This window comes from Strix uralensis, chromosome 2 (genome assembly GCF_047716275.1).
Source record: "Strix uralensis isolate ZFMK-TIS-50842 chromosome 2, bStrUra1, whole genome shotgun sequence".
Taxonomy (NCBI): Eukaryota; Metazoa; Chordata; class Aves; order Strigiformes; family Strigidae; genus Strix; species Strix uralensis.
The window spans coordinates 126,669,464-126,691,648 of NC_133973.1; the positions used below are offsets into that span (position 1 = coordinate 126,669,464).

Below are 22,185 nucleotides of genomic sequence, written 5' to 3' on the forward strand. Positions count from 1 at the left end.
CACCTAATGACTGCACAGTTTATTAATAGAGTTATAACTGTACGGTCATGATTCTGGTCCTTAGTCACTCCTAAATACCAACAATCACAGCAGGGACTGGGTAAATTGTCTCCTCGCCCGCTCTTGACAGTGATGTATACCTCTGGCACGAATGGATAAAGGAAGCATTGACTCAAAACCAGCATTTTTGCCTAGGTGCGCAGCTAATATTTCAGCAGCCAGCCAGCCTCCCCCTGCCCCCCCTTGCCACAAACCCCACCGCTGAGAAGTGTAAGCCGACGGGCTCGAAGGAAACACAAGGGATGCATTACTCACCCTTCGAACACCGCTCCCTGCCTGGTGTGAGACCAGCTGATCGGCTGAATTGGGAGGCGAAAGGAAGTGATGTGAGCAAAGCAGCGTCCCCGAGCGGCTTTAGCAAGCGGTAAAGGGAAGGGCTGCTTCAGAGCTGCTGGAGGCACAGCCCTGGTCAATCACAGCGAGCCACAAAAGCCATCATCCAGTGCGAGACCTCACTGTGTCACTCCCTGACCAACGGCATCCATCACCCACCAGGCTCATGTTGGGGAAGGATAAGAAGCAGCGAGCTGGCAGTGGACCTGCTTCTGGGCTGGGCTTTCTGATGGCAGGCGGCTCTTTAATTCACCCGAGTCACAATTTGCAATGGCTGGAGGATAATCCAGGAGGACATCTTAGCAGTGAGGTTAACCCTGCCGCTGGTGGCCAGGTGAGACAGGAGTCCCTCACTTCTGTCCTGCTTTCAGCCCTGCGAGCTCAAGAAGTGAGACTGCCCCTGTTTCAAAAGGGGGCAATTCAGGCAGGGAGCAGCTCAAAGCTTGTCTGCACTGGACTCATCTCCAACCCTCCAGCCACTGCACAGACAGCCTTGCAGCCTCAGCCAGGGTGAGCGGCCCCACGCAGAGCCTCGCTGTGCATAGGCTGAGCCACTGCTCAGCCCAGATGCCAAAGTTGTGAAATTTCTACACCGTGCTTGTCTAAGAGACTCAACCCAGACCACGTGGGACATCTGTGTCAGAGCCCAGTTTGTTTGGAAAATAAGCTGACTGCTGGACCCCACCTGAAGTCCGCAATCAAGCACCTTCTGAAAGTTGTATTTCAGCTTAACCACAAGCTGTTAGGCTGGCTATAGCTATAGTTGCCTTTATTTCTGTACCCTACATGAGGCAGGAGACCTAACAAACCGATGTATTTACCCCATTTGGCCTCAAAGATCTGTGAATGCTATTTTTTAGACAGACAATTTTGTGCTATATAAATACATAATAAATATGATTACTGTTGTCTTCAGCACCTACATGGCTTCTCAAAACGGAGTTTTCAAAAGCTCTCAGCACTGGCTTAATTCTACTGATAATAACCCATCACTGCCTTCAACTGCAGCAGAACAAGATGAAAAGCGAAGGCAATTTTAAAGCCCTGCCCTAAAAGTGAGCAGTGGCTGCTCTAACAAGCTTGTCCCCATCAAGCCACATGAGAGTGAGGAAAGACAGCAATTCAGTCATATCTTCTGTCCAAACTAGAGGGAAAGTAAATGGGACCCTGCAGCCCCCCAGACACAGCACACACACAACACCACGCTCCCATTCCAGCTCTCGTGCTTTGCACAATGCATCCACCATGGCACAAAAAAGTATTGAAACAGAGCAAAGACCAGTGATGAGCCCGTTCCCAAACACAAGCATACTGCTCACCTGCCCAGCAGCACAGACCCTGGTCCAGGCTCAGCATCCTGGGGAAGAAGATCGCAGCCAAGCTTTGTGCAGCCAGCACTGGAAAAGCCAGTGGCCTGGCCTGGAGAGGGCTTTTACCCACACAGCATAGACATTCCCTAAGGCTGTCTCTCCCCTGGTAAATTAAACATCCATGGAGGCAGCATAGGAGAGGGGCTATTCCCCCTGGGCAGCTCCCAGGGCCAGGAGAATTTGCTCTCAGCCCCAGGCACCTTACTTCTCTGGCAGAGGTGCAGTCTAATGACTTAGGAGGTAAATGCCTACTGAAAGTGGATAAAACTTTCCAAAGGACAGTAGGTCAAGGGAGGTGCTGCATAACACTTAGAATCATAGAATGGTTTGGGTTGGAAGGGACCTTAAAAATCATCTAGTTCCAACCCCCTGCCATGGGCAGGGACACCTTCCACTTAGACCAGGTTGCTCAAAGCCCCGTCCAACCTGGCCTTGAACACTTCAGGGAGGGGGCAGCCACAGCTTCTCTGGGCAACCTGTTCAGTGTCTTACCACCCTTGTCATAAAAAAATGTATTCCATATATCCAAACTAAATCTACCGTCCTTTAGTTTAAAACTGTTGGCCCTTGTCCTATCACCACAGACTCTGGTAAGAAGTCTCTCGCACTTTCTTGTAATTTCCCCTGAAGTACTGGAAGGCCGTTATAAGTCTCCCCGGAGCCTTCTCTTCTCCAGGCTGAATAACCCCAACTCTCTCAGCTCATAGGAGAGGTGTTCCATTCCCCACCGATCATCTCTGCGGCCCTCCTCTGGATCTGTTCCACAGGTCCATGTCCTCTTGTGCTGGGGACCCCAGAGCTGGACACAGTACTCCATGTGGGGTCTCACCAGAGTGGAGCAGAGGGGGAGAATCACCTCCCTCAACCCGCTGGCCACACTTCTTTTGATGCAGCCCAGGATACAATTGGCTTTTTGGGCTACAAGCACACACTGCTGAAGCATGTCCAATTTCACGTCCATCAGTATCTCCAAGTCCTTCTCCGCAGGGCTGCTGAAATCCATTCATCCCCCAGCCTGTACTGATACTGGGGATTGCCAATATCAGTTGAACTTCATGAGGGTCGCATGGGCTCACTCCTCAAGTCTGTCTAGGTCCCTCTGAACGGCATCCCTTCCCTCAAGCAAATCAACTGCACCACACAGCTTGGTGTCATCTGCAAACTTGCTGAGGGTGCACTTGATCCCACTGCCTATGTCATTGATGAAGATATGAAACAGTACTGGTCCCAGTAAAGACCCTTGAGGGTCACCACTCATTACTGGTTTCCACTGGGACATTGAGACACTGACTTTAACTCTTTGGATATGGCTATCTAGCCAAGTCCTTATCCATCTAACAGTCCATCCATCAAACCCTATTTTTCCAATTTAGAGGCAAGGGTGTTGTGAGGGACCATATCAAAGGTGTTACAGAAGTCTAGCCAGATGACATCCGTAGGTCTTTCTTTATCCACTGATGTAGTCACTCCATCGTAGAAGGCCACTAGATTAGTCAGGCTTGATTTGCCCTTGGCGAAGCCAAGTTGGTTGTCTCTAATCACCTTTGTTTTCCTTATGTTTCGACATAGCTCCCAAGAGAAACATTGCAAAATTTTATCTCTCATGGTTGGTGAAGGTTCTGCCTGCGTTGGCCCCACTCATCCCTGTGCCCACACAGCACACACCACAGCAGAAACGCGATAGCACGGAGAAACAGGAAAAAGGAAATTGCAGCAGCTACACAAAAACACCCCTCATCAAACGCTACACTAGCTGGAGACAAAAACCATCCCACTCTGCCAGAGGAGAAGATGCTACTGTAGCTCTTCCCTCTGTGCTGACTGCAGGAATTTGCTGTGGTGCTCAGCATTGCCTTATCAGGATGGGGGACATTCCAACAGGGACTGTATCATTTTAATTCAGGATGTTAGGCTGCCTTGCCCTCTTGCATTTGTCATCAGAAAGGAAAGGAGCATGCACCCCCACTCCCAAGCTGACTTTCTAGCTGGTGTATTTGCACTGCAGCCTTCAGATGGTGCTCAGCAAAGCCCAGGGCTGCAAAAGGAAGCAGTCATGACTTCCCCTGAAATCCCCTTAAAGCTGTGGGTCTGAGTAGCCCCAAAGCTCCTGGACACTGGCACCGGGTTAAGATGCTGCTCCCTGCTCAGCTCCCTTTGGAGTTCACTGTCTCTCCAGCCTCACCACTTCTGCCTGCTGCTGGGACCTCACAGCAGGATGCCCTGGGGCGGGGGGTCACACTGACCTGGGGGGCTTGTTTTACCTTCCTGAGACCAAAACCAAGCTCCTAGCAGTACCTTGCGATCCAGGGCCGTGCAAGCCAGTGAGCGCAGCGAGCCCTGGGTCAAGTTGCTTGGCAAATCGCAACGCCATGGGCACACCTCTCGCACCATCCCTACAGTGCCCCTTTCTTTTGGTGGCCCAGTGTGTAAACCCCAACAAGGGACCCCATGCCCATTGTGGGACTGGAATATTATTTTGCTTAAAAATCTCAACAATAAAGAACATCATGAGCAGTGGAGCAACTGATGTCACTCCTGATGCAAAAGGTGCTTCACAAGCATGTGCAAACCCAGCCAAGCACACGGCACCTTCTCAGTGCTGCCAACAGCCAGTCTGCACTTGCATATTTTACCACAGCAAGTAATTGAGCTGTGTGTGAGTTTGCTTGTCTTTACCAAAACAAAGGCCACAGCTGATTTTATGCAAGTAAAAGCCCAGCTGTCTGGACATAGTTACACCAGTACAAAGACACAGATTTGCTACAGGTACAGATTTTCTCACTTCTCCAGGGAGACCTTATAGCAGCCTTCCAGTACTTAAAGGGGGCTACAGGAAAGATGGGGAGACACTCTTTATCAGGGAGTGTAGGGATAGGACGAGGGGTAACAGTTTTAAACTGAAAGAGGGTAGATTTACATTGGACATAAGGAAGAAATTCTTCACTGTGAGGGTGGTGAGGCACTGGAACAGGTTGCCCAGAGAGGCTGTGGCTGCCCCCTCCCTGGAAGTGTTCAAGGCCAGGTTGGACGGGGCTTTGAGCAACCTGATCTAGTGGAAGGTGTCCCTGCCCATGGCAGGGGGGTTGGAACTGGATGATCTTTAAAGGTCCCTTCCAACCCAAACCATTCTATGATTCTTTACAGGAATAGCTTAGAATAATATAATTAAAGATATCTCTGAATCTAAACCAGTGGAGATACAGCAGTTTTTCACAATGAAGTAGTACATTCTTTGGTCATAGATACACCCTTTAAACAGTTGCAGGAACTCCTGACACCGTACTTCTAGGAAATCTCAAGCTCCCATCAATTTAACCTTTTCACATGCTCTTTAGTCTGTCTAGCTTTACACTACAGAGGGAGAAGAGCTCCCTGGGATCTCCATTTTCTTGAACTACAAACCACTTGTTGAGCTACTAAAGATTTACACCCTGTAGCAGCAGCCAGGCACCAGAGTCTCAATAGCCAGGGCCACAGGAGAGATTCTACGAAGCATCTTCCAGCTTGGAAACTAAACTGACAAAACTGACGTTACATTTCTCGAAGCACATCTGTTCAATATAATGAACACATTTCTGACTTTCCTTTTACTTGCTTGATCTGTCCAATTTAATTCTGACTAAGCCTACTGCAAAATCGCCAAGTGTATATGCAATAAAATCAACACAGCGATTCATACTAACAAATCAACATTTGTAGAAATAGGAGAATTATAACATCAGCTTAGTTCACATCCAACCACTCATGTAAAGCTCCAAAGAAACAAAGCAATCGGGATTATCCTGAGCTCCTTCAGACTTAGTAAAGAATGACATTCTCAAAATGCTTCTACGGTATTTTAAATGTTGATCTTACTCTGCATTACAGCAGGTTAAAATCTTCCAGCCAAACATGTTTTCATCAAAAATTGTCCTTCCTAAAAGCATGAAACTGTGAAACCTTATGAGTTTTGGATATCTCTGTAACACTGCAGCTACAGTTCTATTGAAAACATATTTTTTTGTTGACATTATTGTAGAAGTAGGACTCCTATATACTTCTGCAATGCAATGCAAAGAAGAAAAAAAGAAAAAACTAAGGAAACCAGCGCTTAGAATAGGGAGCACCACACAGGCAGTGAGCCTTTTAAGGGCTACCATGCTAGGGTCACCAGACCACACACTCTCTTTTAAGTGATGTATAGCTTTTAATATAGGTAATAGATTGCTATATACGGCTTGCAATACAGTGTCTTCAGCAAAATACTTGACCATGGACCTCAGTTTCATTAGAAACCCCTCAGAATTCAGCAAGGCCACCCAAGCCCCCAAATTTTGGCATGGTCTTAATACACCTTTTACACTTGAACCCCTGGGAGCAAGAATGACCAACATAGAGGAATTTTGGGAGGAATTTGTAGCTCTATGTAGGAATAAGAAACCCTGAAAGGACACCTGCTGTTGACCACTAGGAAATCGTGAATAAAAAAGACCTATTGCCCAATAAAGCAGGGCAGTATAAGGAAGTAATGAAATGAAAATGCCTGTAAATGTTCTGGAAAGGAAACTTCACCACTGCTCTGCTACAGATACAATGCAGCTCTCCTCTATGTAAGGATGTAAGAGTGACCAGTGGAGGAAGGACTTTGTTTCCAATATACCATGGGATTTATATTCATAAATAAAATGCCCTTCTGTAACCTTTTTAGTTCATCTTTCTCTGAATGCTCTTCCTTCCTTTGTCTCTGAGGCAGACTGGCATACTTCATCTCCTGAAGACTCTCCCAAGGAACTTCATCTCACAACTTCACACATCTAATGTGGATGCTCCAGCTGAGTCAGCAAAAAGGAGGCGGCTTTTCTGGGGTGCGGATCATTGAAGGTGCCTTAGGCTTTTACCTTGCAATGAGAGTAAAAAGTGAGTGAAAAGTGCTTATTCCTGCCCAGTGACCAGGAGCCTTGAGTCTGGATACAAACCTCAGACCCAGGCGTCTACCTGACTTCCACTGTGATTTCTGCAGTCATGAAGCTGACTTCAAATGCTTTGTAGCTGTGAGTAACAGAGGAATCAGTGTTGTCACTGTTTGGAAAAGAGACAGGATCCTGGGAAGGTCAGTAAGCCCAGTCTGACAGTCATGGTGCAAGGAAACATAGTTATAGACCCATCATTAAATGCTGATACAGACAGAAATGGGAGAAGACTTTCCATAGCCAAGAAGTAGCCCTGGTGGTATCCTCTGACTTACAGAATCAGCAACAGTTGCAGCACCTTGTAAACACAAAGGTTTATTTCAAAAAACATTTTGCAGACTTGGACTCACATCTCCAGAATTCACTATTTTGTTTGTTAGTGCTGGACAGACCTTGGCCCAGCTTTTTCGGGGGTGACTACATCAAGATTTGCAGGGCAAAATTATCATCTGAAAAGGCACACACTGTATTAAACATATCATCCATACTTAAGTGAGGGACAGGATATCGTATTTCTTCACAGGGATCAACACTTAGAATAAATACTCTTTCTAAAGCCCTGCTGATATTCAGCAAAGAAAAAGGTGCCTTCCTCAACCTCTGCACTCCTAGAGGAATCAACTGGGATAGTAACACAGAATGGTAAGGAGAAATGACATGGGCATCACCCAAGCTGTGGGAACGGCTCCATTTCTCCTTATTTTGATGAAAGGCAGATTAGACCAGAATGAGAGGATACAAAGCTTTTCTGCAGGGCTGCCAGCATCCACATCAGCTGGAAGCGCAGTCTCTAACCCACGCTCATGCTTGGGCTATCCTCGCAGAGAAAGGCCAGCAGAACTCAACTTGGGCGTGACATCCCTCGGCTCGGCCATGCTGCCAGCATGCCTGCCTGCCTGGGGTGTCTCAGGGAGGAAAAGGAGCTCCTTGTAGTCCCCTCAGCAGCCACAGACATGTGGTTGAATGAGTAAATATCAACAGGTTGTCTGAAAACAGCGGTAATGGAGGGGGTGCGGTTAATACACAAATACCCAGAGAAGCCAGACTATTCCAGCAGTTAAATATAGGCTTCTATATCCAGGCAGGGTGGAATTTTACGAGGCAGATAAAAAGCTGGGATATCTTTAAAAAACAGCTCAGGTTTATTCTTCAATTGCATGCCATCTTTTAAAATGTATGGATTAAAACAGAATTAAAAGGTGCCTGTATGATTGACTTCTGCAAGTAGCCACGAATAAAGTCCCGTCAACAAGCAATGGTGTTTCCAGTTCAAGGCTTCATTTGCATTATACACGCTTTTTATTAATGGTGCAGAGAAAGAAATCATTCTGGAGAAAAGACACCAGGATCTGACAAGGGCCACTGGGAGCAATGAGGAGGATTCATTGCATTGAGTGATTTGGATCACTGCTTAAGCAGGGCACAGAGAAACAATGTGGACTTGAGCAGGTCCAAGTTCATCCACCCAGGAATAAATACAGCAAGCTACAGTAAAAGGGTGGGAAATCCTATCCTGGGCTGTGACTACCCTCACATGCATGACTGGGTAACAAGCTGTATGGGGAGCTCCCAGGGTGCCAACATCTGAAATGTCAAGTGTTATTGAGCTATGTAAATGAGGAACATTGAGTTGCATTGCAGAGGTGATATTATATCTGATTAGCCTCTGGTTCAGCTGGTACTGCAACGGTGTCCAGGTCAACCTTCCATAGTAAAAAAAGGGGTTTTGACAACAGTGAAATAATTACAGGGCTCTAGGCTCCATCTGTTACATGCATTAAAGGACCGATAGCACAGGGCTCCTCACTGTATCTGACAAAGATATTGCAAAATCCCAACTGGCAGCTAGAAAATACAGGCTAAAACTAAGATGCAGATCTGTGCCAGGGATGGCAATTAGCTAGTGGAACAAGTCTGTAAAGGCAGTGATGGATTCTCCAGACAGACAGTGTTATAATCACCAGAACTGAATGTTTCGCAAACTGGAATTAATTCATGGTGTTGTGCAAAAGACTAAATTAGATTATTTCCAAGCCCTTTTACCTGACAAGCTGTGACTCTCTGAACATGCACCTAAGGAATGTCAGCAAAGACACCATTCAGGAATAGCTGCACATCTAGGAAAGGAAAAGTTTCCTAGATTATTACACTTGGCCAACTTAAAGCATTCAGAAGTCATGAGTCAGGGCCCCAAGCAACATGTAACTGGCTTAAAAATGCTGATATTTTAAAACAGGAACAAATATCGTTTCCTTTTCATTTGCCTTTTGGTTTTTTGGCCTTTTAAGCTTCAGGGTTCAAGCTCTGTTCTGCAATCGTGATGTCCATAAAGCAGAGGTCACTAAGTCTAATTTATATAAATGCTGAGATTACCGCAGAATCATATGACTCTAGGTCTTCAAGACAATACAAAATATCTTGAGATTTACAGTAAAGTTGTGAGATTTCACCACGGTGATTATAAAGGCAATGTTCCCTTTAAAACCAGCCATGTACAAAAAAAAAAAAAAAGCGCCAAACCAAAAAAGCAAGTTAAACAGCAGCTGCAGTTATCCCATCTCCTTCAACAGCTCCCTGCCAGCATTTGTGGGTTTCCAGCCACATTTCCCTCACCACAGAAGGACTGGGGGGAGTGGGGGACCGTTGACCCTGCAGGTCTATTCCGTCCCTGGTATTTGTGGGTGCTTCCTCTGGACCAGTACAGTTCTGTGCTTCTCTCCTCTCTTTTCTGGAAGACAGAAGCCTTTTGCACAGTCCCTGTCCAGAGGACACCAGGATGGATGGGGTGGAGAACAGATATGGCCAGGACAGAGGGAAGGAGATGCTGGGATATATGAGATTCCCATCTGACCACAGGCAAAGCTCTGTTTCCATTAGCTTCTTTCCCAGGCCCTCCTGACAAGATGAAAGCTGGAATTTCTCACCTTTCTTGCTCCTCTAACAGAAAAAACAGCCTCTCCAAATCCTACTCATCCATTAACTGTATGAAACCGGGTAGTCCCCTACCTCGACCTTTCTTATCAAGGTCCTCCATCCCAGCCAGATGGCTGGCTGTGAGCCTCCCCAGAGCCCAGGTAGGGGGAAGAAGCAGCGAACAAGAGCAGAGGCACAGGAAGGTTTGCACTTGGGAGCAACCCAGCAGTGTAACACAGCCCCCAGCTCTCTTCCAGCAGTGCTCAGGGGCTGCCGACTGGACAAGTCCTCTAGCAGGGATGGGGCTGACATCCCCAGACAGGTAACCTGCCTTAACCCTCTCCACAGAGAGGAATATTTGTAGCAGAGGCCATTTTTGTGAAATTGCATTTTAACCACACTCATTTCAGACCTGGACAAGCCCATCCTGCAACACAGCCCAAGATCCACGCAGGGATGCACTGGAGTACAGCTGCTGCAGGCAGAGAAATGGCAACCGATGAGCACATTGGGATTACTGCCACTTCTCAAAGGCTTTTGTCACCCAAATCTTCCCAGATAACAGGGCCATAAGGGGATCCCGCAGCCCATGGGGCCAGTTATAAGCTGGGATATGGCACAGAAGATTAAACCAAACCAATTCATACCAATTAAGAGCAAGTCTGGGTAATGTCAACAGGGAAAATATTTCAGTGTGCCCAAGCAAAGTCAAAGGTTGTCATTCCTGTATAGAAAAATATCACAGAAAAAAGCCCGAGATGAGTATGAAGACTACTGCTTGCTGAAATCTACGTAGCCAGATGTCCCCGCCAGCCTCTGGTGCTGTGCAAAGCAACGGCACGAGATACAGTCTGCAACTGTTCTGCTAGTGCTAATTACCATCTAAAATGTAGCCGGCAGAACAGGTAGGCAGGAAACATCTCCTGAGATCCAGGCACCCTGTGAAAGGAGCTAAGAAGGACCCAAAAATCCCCATCTGCACAACAGGACCCAGAATGGCCTTCAAGAAAGAACAAGAGAGACCATGCATCTTAGACCAAACCTAGCTTCGGTCAAACAGCCCAACCTCCTAACCTACCCCTGGAAACATATGCTGGAGTAGTCAGCAGGAATATACGCAGACCGAAAAGTATTCAGGCCCTTGCTGAGCTGCAAGACACCACCCAAGAATTTCTGGTAAGTCTGCAAACCGCAGCAGCTCTGCTCTGCCACGCTGCCAGTCCTCTGCTGCACAACACATCCCTCCGCTGCCCTCAAACCTGCCAGAAGGGACATTTCACCACCATCATGCAGAGGAAATGGCACACAGGGGTAGCAGGCATCCCCTCTGCAGTGTGATTTGAGGGTTAAACCATGGTGCCTTACTGGGAATGAGCAGTAACCACCATCACAAGCCAGGGCGTTTCGCCCCACAGCTGCTGGGGTGATACAGCAGCACACTGGGATAAGGCTGGAGGCTGGCCTGCGCTGCCAGTGTGGAAAAGCTGCACTGAAATCAAGGAGTTTCTCAGCATTAACCTTGCTGATCAGGCATCTGGACAAGGTTTTGAAACTGGTCCCAAAGGGTTTCCCACTCAGTGCCGTTCCCGGTTAGCTGCAGCAGTGCATGTAGCAGTGCATGCAGCACCCAGGTCCGCTCACTTTCATGGACTCAGCAGAACAGACTCCGTGAGTATTGAATCAGCGTTTTCCAAGAGTAATAAAAAAACCCCAAACCAGCTCCCTTTTTGTGGAGATCAATCTGCTTGGTGCCAGAGATGTTTGTTAGCACCACGAATGGCTGCGGCAGAGCACGGCCCCAGCTCGACCCCGTTGCCCTCAAGTTCATATAGCTGTTTCTTAGCATAAACAGAGATTTTCGCTGAGCTCTTAAAAATATCATCTTGCTCTGAAAAAATTGCACAAACTCTGCACAGTGGTAGGCTAGTAATCAAAACACATGTGTAGCTGGAGGAAGGCCAGCGGCACTCAGCGTGGGCCCTCCACTTGTCACAACTGCCTTGCAACGTTCATCAAAGCCACGCTCCGAGTTCCTCGCCATCTTGACACAAAACCCATCACTTTTGCAAACACAGAAAGGCAGAGCATTCGCCCCCTGATTTCATGTCTTACACATTTCGGAAAGGAAGAGCCAGGTCAGCTTGGCCATCTTTTCTCTGTGCCTGCACTGTGGCAAAATAAGTGCACACAATTTAAGTCAATGCTCACAAAACCTTTGGGGATTTTGGGGTCAGAAAAGACCTAATGAGGCAGCTTGCAACATGAAAACCACTCACAATCACATCAGACAACACGAGCCTTCCAAATCCAGCAAAATACTGTCCAGGCAGTCAGAGAGACAGGGATGAGACTGAGAAACACTTGTATTTAGGTACAGCAAGGAAAAGGGAGCCCTCAACACATGGGCTCACCTCTGAAGGCATCAAATGTGCCTGGGCACTGGGCAGGACTCGCACCGCTTGCAGGGATCAACTCGCAATGAGCAAATGCTCCGGATTACTTTTAATGCACTTGGAATAAACCTGTGCTCACGGGGAGGCCCAGAACGAGGGGCCCGGTACTGTGAAAGCCCCACGTGAGCTCTGTTGGGAAGATTTAAGTAGGGCATAAGCAGCGTATATGCTTTATATAGCTCTCTTGCAGATGCAGGTGCCTCCACCAGCTATCCCGTGCAAGCCTGGCCACAGGAGTGTGACGTCCCCACTGCACACCTATGGCTGAAGCTCGCAGGGGCCACATCTACACAAGGCTCAAGCCCCACAGAAGCTGGCTCCTCCAGCGAGGGCAGGATGAGGCCCCTCCGGCAGACCCACCCCCCTTGACAGCCATTACCTGCTGACCCCATACTCCGGGGGCGGCTGGTAGCGGACAAGGGCCACATCTGCCCGGGCAGGCTGGGGGGTGGCGTAGGAGGCCTTGAGGACATCCTGCGCTGGCTGTTCGCTGTAGAAGAGCCCATGCTCCTGCGCCTTGTTGCCGGGGGCTGCCCCCTTGCCTTTGTAGGGGTACTCAGGCGGCGGGCCCCGTGGGTCCGTGGCCTTGCTGGGCGGTGGGGCCGCCTTGAAGCCTTTCCCACCCCCTGAGGCCGGGGGGTGCTGCTTGGCCCCATTCCTCTCCAGCGAGAGCTGCATGATCCTCTCGCTCAGCGAGCGGACGTGGCCCTGCTTCAGCTCCTTCAGTGCCTCGTCCTTATGCGCCTGCCCGCTGTTGGCCCGGTTCACCGTTGGCCTCCCCTCTGTCCTGGACTTCTGGCCGGACGCGCCATAAAAACCTGGGGCGGCGGCAGTGGCCGACGGTGGCTGGCCTCGGAAAAACTGAGACTGGGCTTTGGCCTCCTCGTAGGTGGGGAGCTCCTCGGTGCCATGCGGGGGCTGTGGGGCTCGGGGCTGCTTCTCCATCACAGCACCGTCCCCCTGGTGCTCCTGCCCCTGCGGTTCCTGCCGCCCCGACGGCTGGACCATTGGCGGCTCTTCGGGCGCGAGGTTTTCTGCGGAAGAGAGAGTGCTGGCAGTGCTGTTGGAGGGGCCGGCGCTGCCCGTCGCCTGGTGCTGTATGGCCAGCAGGTTCATGTTCTCGCTGGGGTTGCCATACCTCAGCCGCTCCTGGATCAGGCGCTGCAGGACGGTGCCGGCTGCCACCTCCTCCGCCCCTCGCATCTCCGCCTCTGGGACCCGGCGGAAGCTGGGTGGGCGCAGGGTGCAGAGGGCCTCCTCGGCTGGGCAGGGAGAAAGAGGCAGCCATTAGCTCTGCTGCCCGGGAGGTCTGATCCCCTCCCCCCCACTTCTTCCCCTCCTACACCCCATGGCTGTGACCCCGTGCCCAGGAAGCACCACTGGGGCAGTGCCCTGCCCGGGTTCCCCTGGGAGCAGAGGGGACATAGCTGGAAGCCATGAAAGGAGGCAGGGCACCACTCCTCACTCGTGTGTGTCCCCCCCAGATCATCCCTAATTCTGTTTGCAGTGACCCCTAAAAACATATTCCTGTCCCCTCCCCAGCCCTCCCCTCCATAATACTCCATGCGCCCCATACCCACAGCTCTGAACACCCTCCCAACTCAACAGACAGACAGGCAATGTCACAGGGAAACTCAGTCTTTTCTAAAACACAAATAAAATAGGAATGGAAATAGGAAATAGGAAAGAATAGACTAGACTAGACTAGAACAGAACATTTCAGTTGGAAGGGACCTATAATGATCATCTACTCCAACTGCCTGACCACTTCAGGGCTGGCCAAAAGTTAAGGCATGTTATGTCCAAATGCCTCAAACACTGACAGGCTTGGGGCATCGACCACCTCTCCGGGAAGCCTGTCCTAGGGTTTGACCTCTTCCCTGGAGATGCCTTGCACGTCTTACAGAAGCAGCCTGTATGGCAATACTAAACAAGATGCCGCATTTTTGATGGCCAAAGTCAGATGAGTCAAATCCCCTCCTAAGTGCACTGCCTGCCACAACAAAATAAAACACAGAATGTGTCACAGAGGAACTGTGAAATGACACTGAATAAAAGGGTGCTAAAAGTGTAATTAAAGAATAACCTGTGCTCTGGCATCTTCTCCTAAAACTGCAAATTTCCTTCTGGCCAGTAACACTATTTCTAAGGGAGTCAATACTAACTGTTGCCATTTTGCTGGGTGACTACAAGGAAGGCATTATGGTCACAGATGTAACGCCAGCATTTTAAAAAAAGCACAGACGGATTAGCTACATAACCCTAACACAGGCTACTGAAGTCATTCAGACGCAATGGCATCATTTTTGCACTATATACGCTGTGAAGTTTGCCTGGAGCTAAGCATCTAATGGCATATAACCATGGCTGAGAGGTTGGAACCCCTCCCTCCTGAAGCCCTCCTCCCACACTCATCCCAGAAGTGGTGCAAAACATCTGTCTGAACAGTGTCTGAGCCCAGAGCAATGCTCCTGAAAGATCCCAGTGTGCACAAAAGTGAGAATAAGCCTGCAGCTCTGGATAGAGTCCTCCCATGTCCCTAGGCAAGAAGGAGGTGCTGTTTTCAGTTCAGTTTTTTGAGGTCATTCTTGGAAACTTTCTCTCTCTTTCCTGCTGTTTCCAATTCTCAGAGGAGTTCATCAGAAGGACTTACATTTGTTTTTTGGCATTTGAAAGTAGTTAAAAAGCAAACTTTCTCTTGAGGTCTGGTATTTCCCTGAGGTTTCATCAGTTACTGCACATGCTGTGGGATAACTTATATACAACCCGGATGTCAGAGGGGAAGAAAAGCCTTCAACTCTTAACTATGAGAATAGGTCATTTCCACTAACATTTTTGTGGCAAAGCCTTAAAGACGATTGTGGGGCTTGAGGGGGAGAGAAGATTCCCAGGCTGTTTCACTCCACGCCTGCCCTACAAGATACACCTCTCCTGCTTTCCCTGAGGCAATGTCAGCTTCCCGGTGTTTGAGCCAGAAAGATGCACAGACACACATAACTCCATCTACCTGTCTGCACAACAGCCAAGTATCCATCTACTTTATATGTCCCTGCAGTTACAGAAAACTCTTACTGCTTTATCCATGTTATCACAGTGCACAGAAGCCTCACCATACTGAACATTTTTGCAGACATGCAATAAAAGTCTCCCTAACATACTAGGAAGCTCACAGTCCAGGTTGTTAGACTATACTTGAGATAAGCCTGAGGAAAGTGGATAAAGCCAAGGTCACATGGTCAAGGCAGCTCTTTATCATACATCAGGATTTCCACTCCTGCACTAGTCATCTGTTAGCATCCTTATATTTGGGAGATGTACTTTAGTGGCCTATTCTTGAGGTGCAAAAGGACTGACCACAGTGAGCCTTCCACAGGGTGCCTGCGGTCCTGCTCCATCAGCAAAAAGCTATGGACCTCAGCCCAGCTGTGCAGTCAGAAGAGCAGCCATGTCCTGAAGGACAAGTGGAAATGCTGCATCCTCCACGAGCACAGGTGACAAATGATGGTGGGTCACAATATTCAAGTCAAATGTAACTCCCCTTTACCTTTAACTCTACCAAGGATGGGAAGCTGGCTTTCAACTCTGTAAATACTACTTGTAAAGGGTCTAAACTCTCAATTTATGCTTTGGGAAAAACCTGGAAGTAAATGCAGTGGGTTTGTATGGAAGTGTAGCCAGGCACTTACCAGCTTTTTCTTTGGCACTGATCACTTCAGCTGTTAGCGGAGAAACTTCATGCCTGCCAGCAAACAACTGGTGATCCTGGTAAATAAAGCCAGTGTCTTCCAGTACCTGGACCGGGCTGGTAGGCTTGTAACAAACAGATGTGGAGCCTGTAAGAAAGAAGAATGGGATGTCAGTAAAGAAACTGCTTGAGGGACAAAATATAAAGCCATGACTTATAACAGAAGTCCAAAAAAATTTTCTTGAGCATGGCTAGGTGCCTGAGAAGCCCTGCTAAGGCCACTGAGCAAATCACCTCTTCTGTCTTCACCACCCAAATAACACATTAGATCTGAGGAACAAGAGGCAGCTACCAAGTCATCAGTGCTGTTTCATGAACCAACCCAGCCTGGCCTTCAAGATCCCCAGTCCAGGTACAAAGCAAGGCTTATAAGAGCTAACAGTGACAAGCTCACAAATCAAGGTATGGCCCCAGGACATGAAGCTAACAACCAGTGTAAAACTGAAAGAGGGCATGGGTAAAAAGAAGAAAAGAAGGATAGGTGAGGACCCAGCCACACATTCAACAAGGCTAAAGTCTGGGAAAGGCTTTACCACAAAATCAGCTCATGAACAATAGCTCAGCAATACAGAAAACTGCTGAGACATAAAATACAGCCAACGCTATCAGTTTATAAATCACTTTGTCCAGATGTTCTTAATATGGTAAGGAGAGGATGTAACTGGAGGGCCATGGGAATGTGTCTGGCAGACCAACTGCACAGGAGCCACGTGCCCGAACTCCAGCATCCCACAGACATTGATGGCTGGACTAGTCCCCCAGCCCCTTTCACAATCAGTGAGCAAGAACAAACTCTCCTGGAAAGCAACAAGGCTCATCCTAAATCTGCTCTCAGGGGTGGCTTTCTCCGGCGGTGCTTGTTTTAACAAGCTCACATGAAACGCATCACAGCAGTGTTAAGTCAGGAATGACATTGGCTTGACCCCACAATTCAAGAAAGACACAGACAGACTGGACAGGGTCCAAAGGAGGGCCATGAAGATGATCAAAGGGCTGTAGAACCTGCCCTATGAGGAAAGACTGAAGGAGTTAAGTCTTTTATCCCTGGAGAAGAGAAGGCTGAGGGGGGGACTTCATCACAGTGATCCAGTACTTAAAGGACAGCTACTAAGAGGACAGAGGCTCTCTCTTCACAAGGAGCTACATGGAGAAGACAAGGGGCAACAGGTACAAGTTGCACTAAGAGAGGTTTTATCTTGACATAAGAAAGAAACTTTTTTACAGTGAAAACAATCATTCACTGGAACAACATCCCCAGGGATGTGGTAGAGCCCCCATCACTGGAGGTTTTCCAGATGCCATCAGACAGGGTGCTAGATAATCTCATCTAGGCTCCCCTTCCCACCAAATGTTACATCAGATGACCTTTTGAGGTCCCTTCCAACCTAGGCTGTTCTATGATTCTATGACTTTCCACTTCCTACTTAATTTTCTGAGCACTATCTCATTTTTGTAAACAGAAGGGTCTTTGAGGTCCAAACCCTGGAGACAAGCATCTCCTGGCCCCGAGTACCCTGGTGCAGCAGTGACACAGCAGAATCCCTCTCCACTTACACCACCAGTTGCCATAGGTTTTAGACTATGGAAATGGCCATCGACCTTCAGCACCAGCCACTGCCACGGGACTTGCCTGAGCAGGAGGTAGAGGGCTCAAAGTGGCACCAGTGGGGCATCCAACCGTCCCAGCAGGGCATCCATCCATCCTGGTGGGGAAGGAAGCCCACAAGCACTGGGACCTGCAGCACCCTGCTCTGCAGGAAAAACCATCATCCACAGATGACCTGGACTTATTAATCTCAACTGCTTGGTCTGAGCTCAGCTGTGTGCTCACTGACATATATCACATGGGGAAGTTGCTTTGCTCTCTTCCTTACATAAAGGTCACTGCTAATCCCACACCCCTGCACAGAACAGGGCAGCAGAGGGGGAGCGGGGGCCAGGATTGAGCCCATCTTCTCTACGGGCATGAAGGTACTATTTTCTTCTGTGCCCAGAGGAAATAGGCATTTCTGCGAAATGTTAATGAATTCATCACTTTACCATTCATATTATGCATGAATGTGAATGGCAGTTATCTATATTTAGAGAGCAAGAGGGAAAGATTGCTCACTTGAGTAGATCTAAGCCAAATATGTTTGTGAAAATGAGCATGGTAGACCAGTCTGAAATTTGTGCTGATGCTGATACAGACCCAAGGAAAAATCTCAAGAACCCTAATTTTCAACATTATTACCCTATTCTGGTACAGAATAGTATTAAAGACCGTTCACCACTGCTCCACACACAGAGTCCTGCCTTAGAATCAGAAATCCCCTATGAAACAAGGGAGTTTTGAGCTTGGGCTTGTTTTATGAATAAAAAGTTGACTGGGGTGAAACAAAGAAAATCTGTACACCCAAGGAAGGCAAGCAGCTTCAAGCATTACAGACCACCTGAATAGCCATTAACTACTGGCTTGGCCTCACCACTCCCCAAACAGAATTTAAAAGAAAGAAAATGTTAGTAAAACCGTACACTTATCTTCTGCATTTTGAGTCTGTAGGCATCCTTGGGTCGTGGTTTCAGATTTTCTGAGATGCAAAAAGGAGAACAAAGACTTGGGTTTTCTGTAATAAGAGCAGAAATTCTCACCTAACCACTTGTCTTTGGTGGCCATGGTAAAGCAATATTCTGCTAAAATCTGGACTGGTAAATGCCAGCATCTGCCAAACTGCTCAGTTTCTGACCTCTGTTATATCAGAGTCCAAACCAAGTAGCTCCGACCTGGGCAGAAACCACTGTACTTTGCTGTACCCATGTTGATGTTTTATCATCCTAAAATGATGTAATGAAGCTTTATGTTAAAAATGATGTAATGATATTTTATGTTCATTCACAGTAGGTTTTAATAAAATGTCAGCTGTAACTGGCACAGAAAGCCAGTTTATGTGTAAAACAGATAACAGTTGCTGAAAGATCAGTGCTTGGCATGCAGCCACAATCCAGATCATGGACAATAACACACCACTTGAAAGCTTAGTGAAGCCTCACGAGCCATTTGGAGCAAGGCACAAGCCTTTTTTCTTTCCCCCCCTTGCTGTCATTGGAGCCTCCCAAACCCCAGCTCCCCTCTCCAGAGGGAAAGTGTTTGCTACACCCAACTCTGCTGGGATGCAAGGTGCCTGTCCAATGCTCAGGCACTTGCTCCTTCCCCAAACCTCCCCATTTTTCTACGACGCTCACCAAAAAAGCAATTTTCATCCCTATAACTGAATCCTGGTGCCAGAGCAGCGGTGCCCAGGGGCCACGGGTAAGCAGCCAGTTGAGGACAACCTAGGATGGAGACCATCATCACTCCAAGGACATGTCTCAGTGAAGGGCTTTCTACCCACATCTAGCCCAAACATCCTAAGCCACAAACCATGGCTGCTGCCCCACGTTTTGTCACTGCTGCTGCCAAGAAGAGCCGACTCCATCACCATTGTAGGTGCCTGCAGGCAGCTGCCAGCTGTGCTGTGCCCTCTCCTCCCCCCCTCCCAAAGTCAGCCCAGCCCCCTCGGCCCCAGCTTGCCAGGATACAGCCCAGTCCATAGACATCACGTCTCCAATGGCCATATATCCATTGTCTCTTATAGCCAACCCTGTAAGACATGACAACATTTCTGGCCCAGTTCAGTCCTTACTGAATTGGGCAGCTGCTCCAGGCCTTCATTTCTGCATCTCATCTCTACCGACTCTCCCACATCTAAGTGATTTTCTGACACCAATTAATTTGTTTGGTTTGGGGTTTTGTTTTTGTTTGGGTTTTTTTTTTTTTTTTTAAGATAAACATGTGTTACACCATACAGAAGCAGATGTATTATTCTGGAAGGTTACTACACAGCAGTGCAATTCATTTGAAGATTCAGAACTATTTCAGCGAATCATTTGCTAAGATTAACACCAGACAGTCAGCAAGGACCCAGAGACAGAGGAGCAACACTTAAATATTTCCTGTTTCTGATGTGGTTTCAGTCTGGTTTTGAAAAGGATCTAAAGAAAAACCTCATAGGAAGCTCATTGCTGTGACTTTACATGGAAGTCATGTTTTTAGAGCAATAACAGCATCCCCAAGAAGCAAATTTCCTCCTCACAAAAATAGTTGGAAAAGATGGTTTTCTTACAGCCAAACTGTACTACTACTCTCACTCTCAGTAAAACACAAAAAAAAAAATACCCATGGTACAAAGAGAGTTTGCTGCTATTTAGAGGTAACACCTCAAGGCAGCACCCAGGTGATGAGTTCTTGCATCGAAGCCCACTGCCTGCCCAGGTACTGCTCTGCGCTGCCCGAGGCATACCCCACTCTGCCAGCACACACAGCTCCTCCTCTGCCACCCAAGAGCCACCCAGCCAAACAAAAACACAGAGCTGTCCTCCAAAAAATCCTCTTCCAATTTGTACCCTACTGACTGAGCAGTTCAAAAGAGACCAAGGCATTTCAAAAACGATCCAAAGCAATCATCTGAAATTAAAAAGTAAGTAAGGGGGCTTTACACTTTCCTATAAACTCTGCTGCGGTTTGTAAGGGAGGTCCAAAAATGACAGAACAAAAATGACCGTTTCCAAGCCCACATCTGTCCTTCTGTCTAATAGCCAAGTCAGAAAGGAGTATAAATACCTTAATTCCACATTTAAAACATTTTCTCTGCCCTGTTGCTGCATAAAAATCTCAGACCAACAAGAAAGGAAAATAAAGGGAAATAACAAAAGGATGGTTGAAGCACTCCAGGGTCCCAGGAGCCCTGCCCAAAGCTGTGCCATGAATTCCCCAGGGTGGACCCATCAGTACCTCTAACAGGTTGCAGGGACCCTCTGTCGAGGCTGGACACCCCTCCATGTGCGGCCCAGCCTCTGAACCTTACTTTCTCTCCTAAGCATCAGCCCAGTTTTGAAAGGGGATCACCACACCCCAGCCAACAGCCATGCTGCTCTCCCAAGGCTGGGAGGCAGATTTGAGTTTCCTTCAGCTCAGAAAAAATTAGTTTGTGTGTCCCATTTCTTGGCTGACCTTCAAAAAGGAGACACCACTTCCAAGAGCATTGCAAAGGATGCTCTCGGTACCACTGGCAGCTCTTCTGCAATGGCACTGGGACTCCTTTGCAGCCCCAGCTCCAACGAAGAGCAGGGTCTCAGACACACGGTGAGTGTTTCCCATCCACAGCTCCCTGGTTGATGTGTGGGTTTTCCAGGTCACTTCTGGGGTGGCTGAATCACTTCTGCAACCCGTAATTCTGCTTGGGAACCTTGTATCCGCTGCCAGGGCTCCTGAGCCCCATAAGGACTGAACAAGCATCACTAATATTATTTTCACAGGAGCAGAGCAACATCTTGCAGGATAAAAATCTAACGCGCATAACGCACACCAGATGTGAGCGAGCAGCACCTCTTATTTCCCACATAAAAGCCAGGGATCTACCACATCTGAGATGGGAGAAGCCTTACCCCTGTGCCTGGCAGGGCTCACCAGACTGAGCCCCCGCTCCACCGCTCCCTGCTCTGGGGAAACGAATGCTTATCCCAGTATTAGCTCTGGGATCCATGTTGTGCTATCCCCTTGCTTGAGAAGAGCTCCTGGAATCTCCCGGCTCAGGCACTGTCACTTCACTCTCCAAAAAGTGCCTTGTCCAAGAAAGCACTAGCAAGACTAATGAGAAAAGACGATGGAGGCAGCCAAATCCCATCTCTCCCAAGGAATCGGGCTAACACATCCAAATTTAACTGCTATAAGGATGAAGACTTTCTGTGAAACTTCTGCCTCACACGCTTATTTTCATATATGCTTCCCCTCAGCAAACAACAAAGCGGACGAGCAAAAACGCTACGAGCAAAGCAAAGCAAAGGCGCCTTGAAAGCAGCTCCCGAACCTGGCATGAGATCAGAAGGATACTGAAAAGAGCAGAGCCAAGCCTGCCTGCCCAGGAGATCCCCCACGGATGCCCGCACCTCCCCGCCTTCCCAATGGAAATCAAGCACAGAGGCGTGTGGGGGCAAATGGTGCCCGTCACAGCTCTTTCATCTCTGATGGTTACAGGTTTTATAACTTTAGAATAATCTACTGGTTTTTTCGCCCTTCCCAGGCTCATCCTCAGAGAAGAGGCAGGATGCAGGCAGAGTATTTTCTTTGCAGCTCCAGGCACTGAGCAGTTACCCGGGCATCAACCCGACAGAGGAAGGGATGCAAGTTTCTTAGGTGGCTGCGCTAGGCTTTGCAGAAATATGTGTATTTTAAAGGCCCCTATTTATCATGAGCTATACATTTGCCTCTGCGGCTATAACAGTGAGTCTACAATACGTGGGCAGCCTAAATTTATTCAAAGAATTGAATCAATAATTGAAATTTC

The 22,185-nt window shown here is 48.1% G+C and overlaps 1 protein-coding gene across 4 annotated transcripts in view; it reads right to left on the reverse strand.

The window, feature by feature from the left end:
* The window catches only part of AMOTL1 (angiomotin like 1), an 81,924-nt gene that overhangs the window by 33,800 nt on the left and 25,939 nt on the right, over positions 1-22,185 (reverse strand). For 3 of the 4 annotated variants that reach the window (XM_074860249.1, XM_074860247.1, XM_074860248.1), the window contains 2 exons: positions 15,765-15,911; positions 12,458-13,340 (listed from right to left, as the gene is read on the reverse strand). In XM_074860249.1, the coding sequence (XP_074716350.1) occupies positions 12,458-13,340; positions 15,765-15,911 (1,030 nt within the window). Of the gene's footprint in view, positions 1-12,457; positions 13,341-15,764; positions 15,912-22,185 lie in introns of those variants that run through there. The other variant, XM_074860250.1, reaches the window with a different exon arrangement.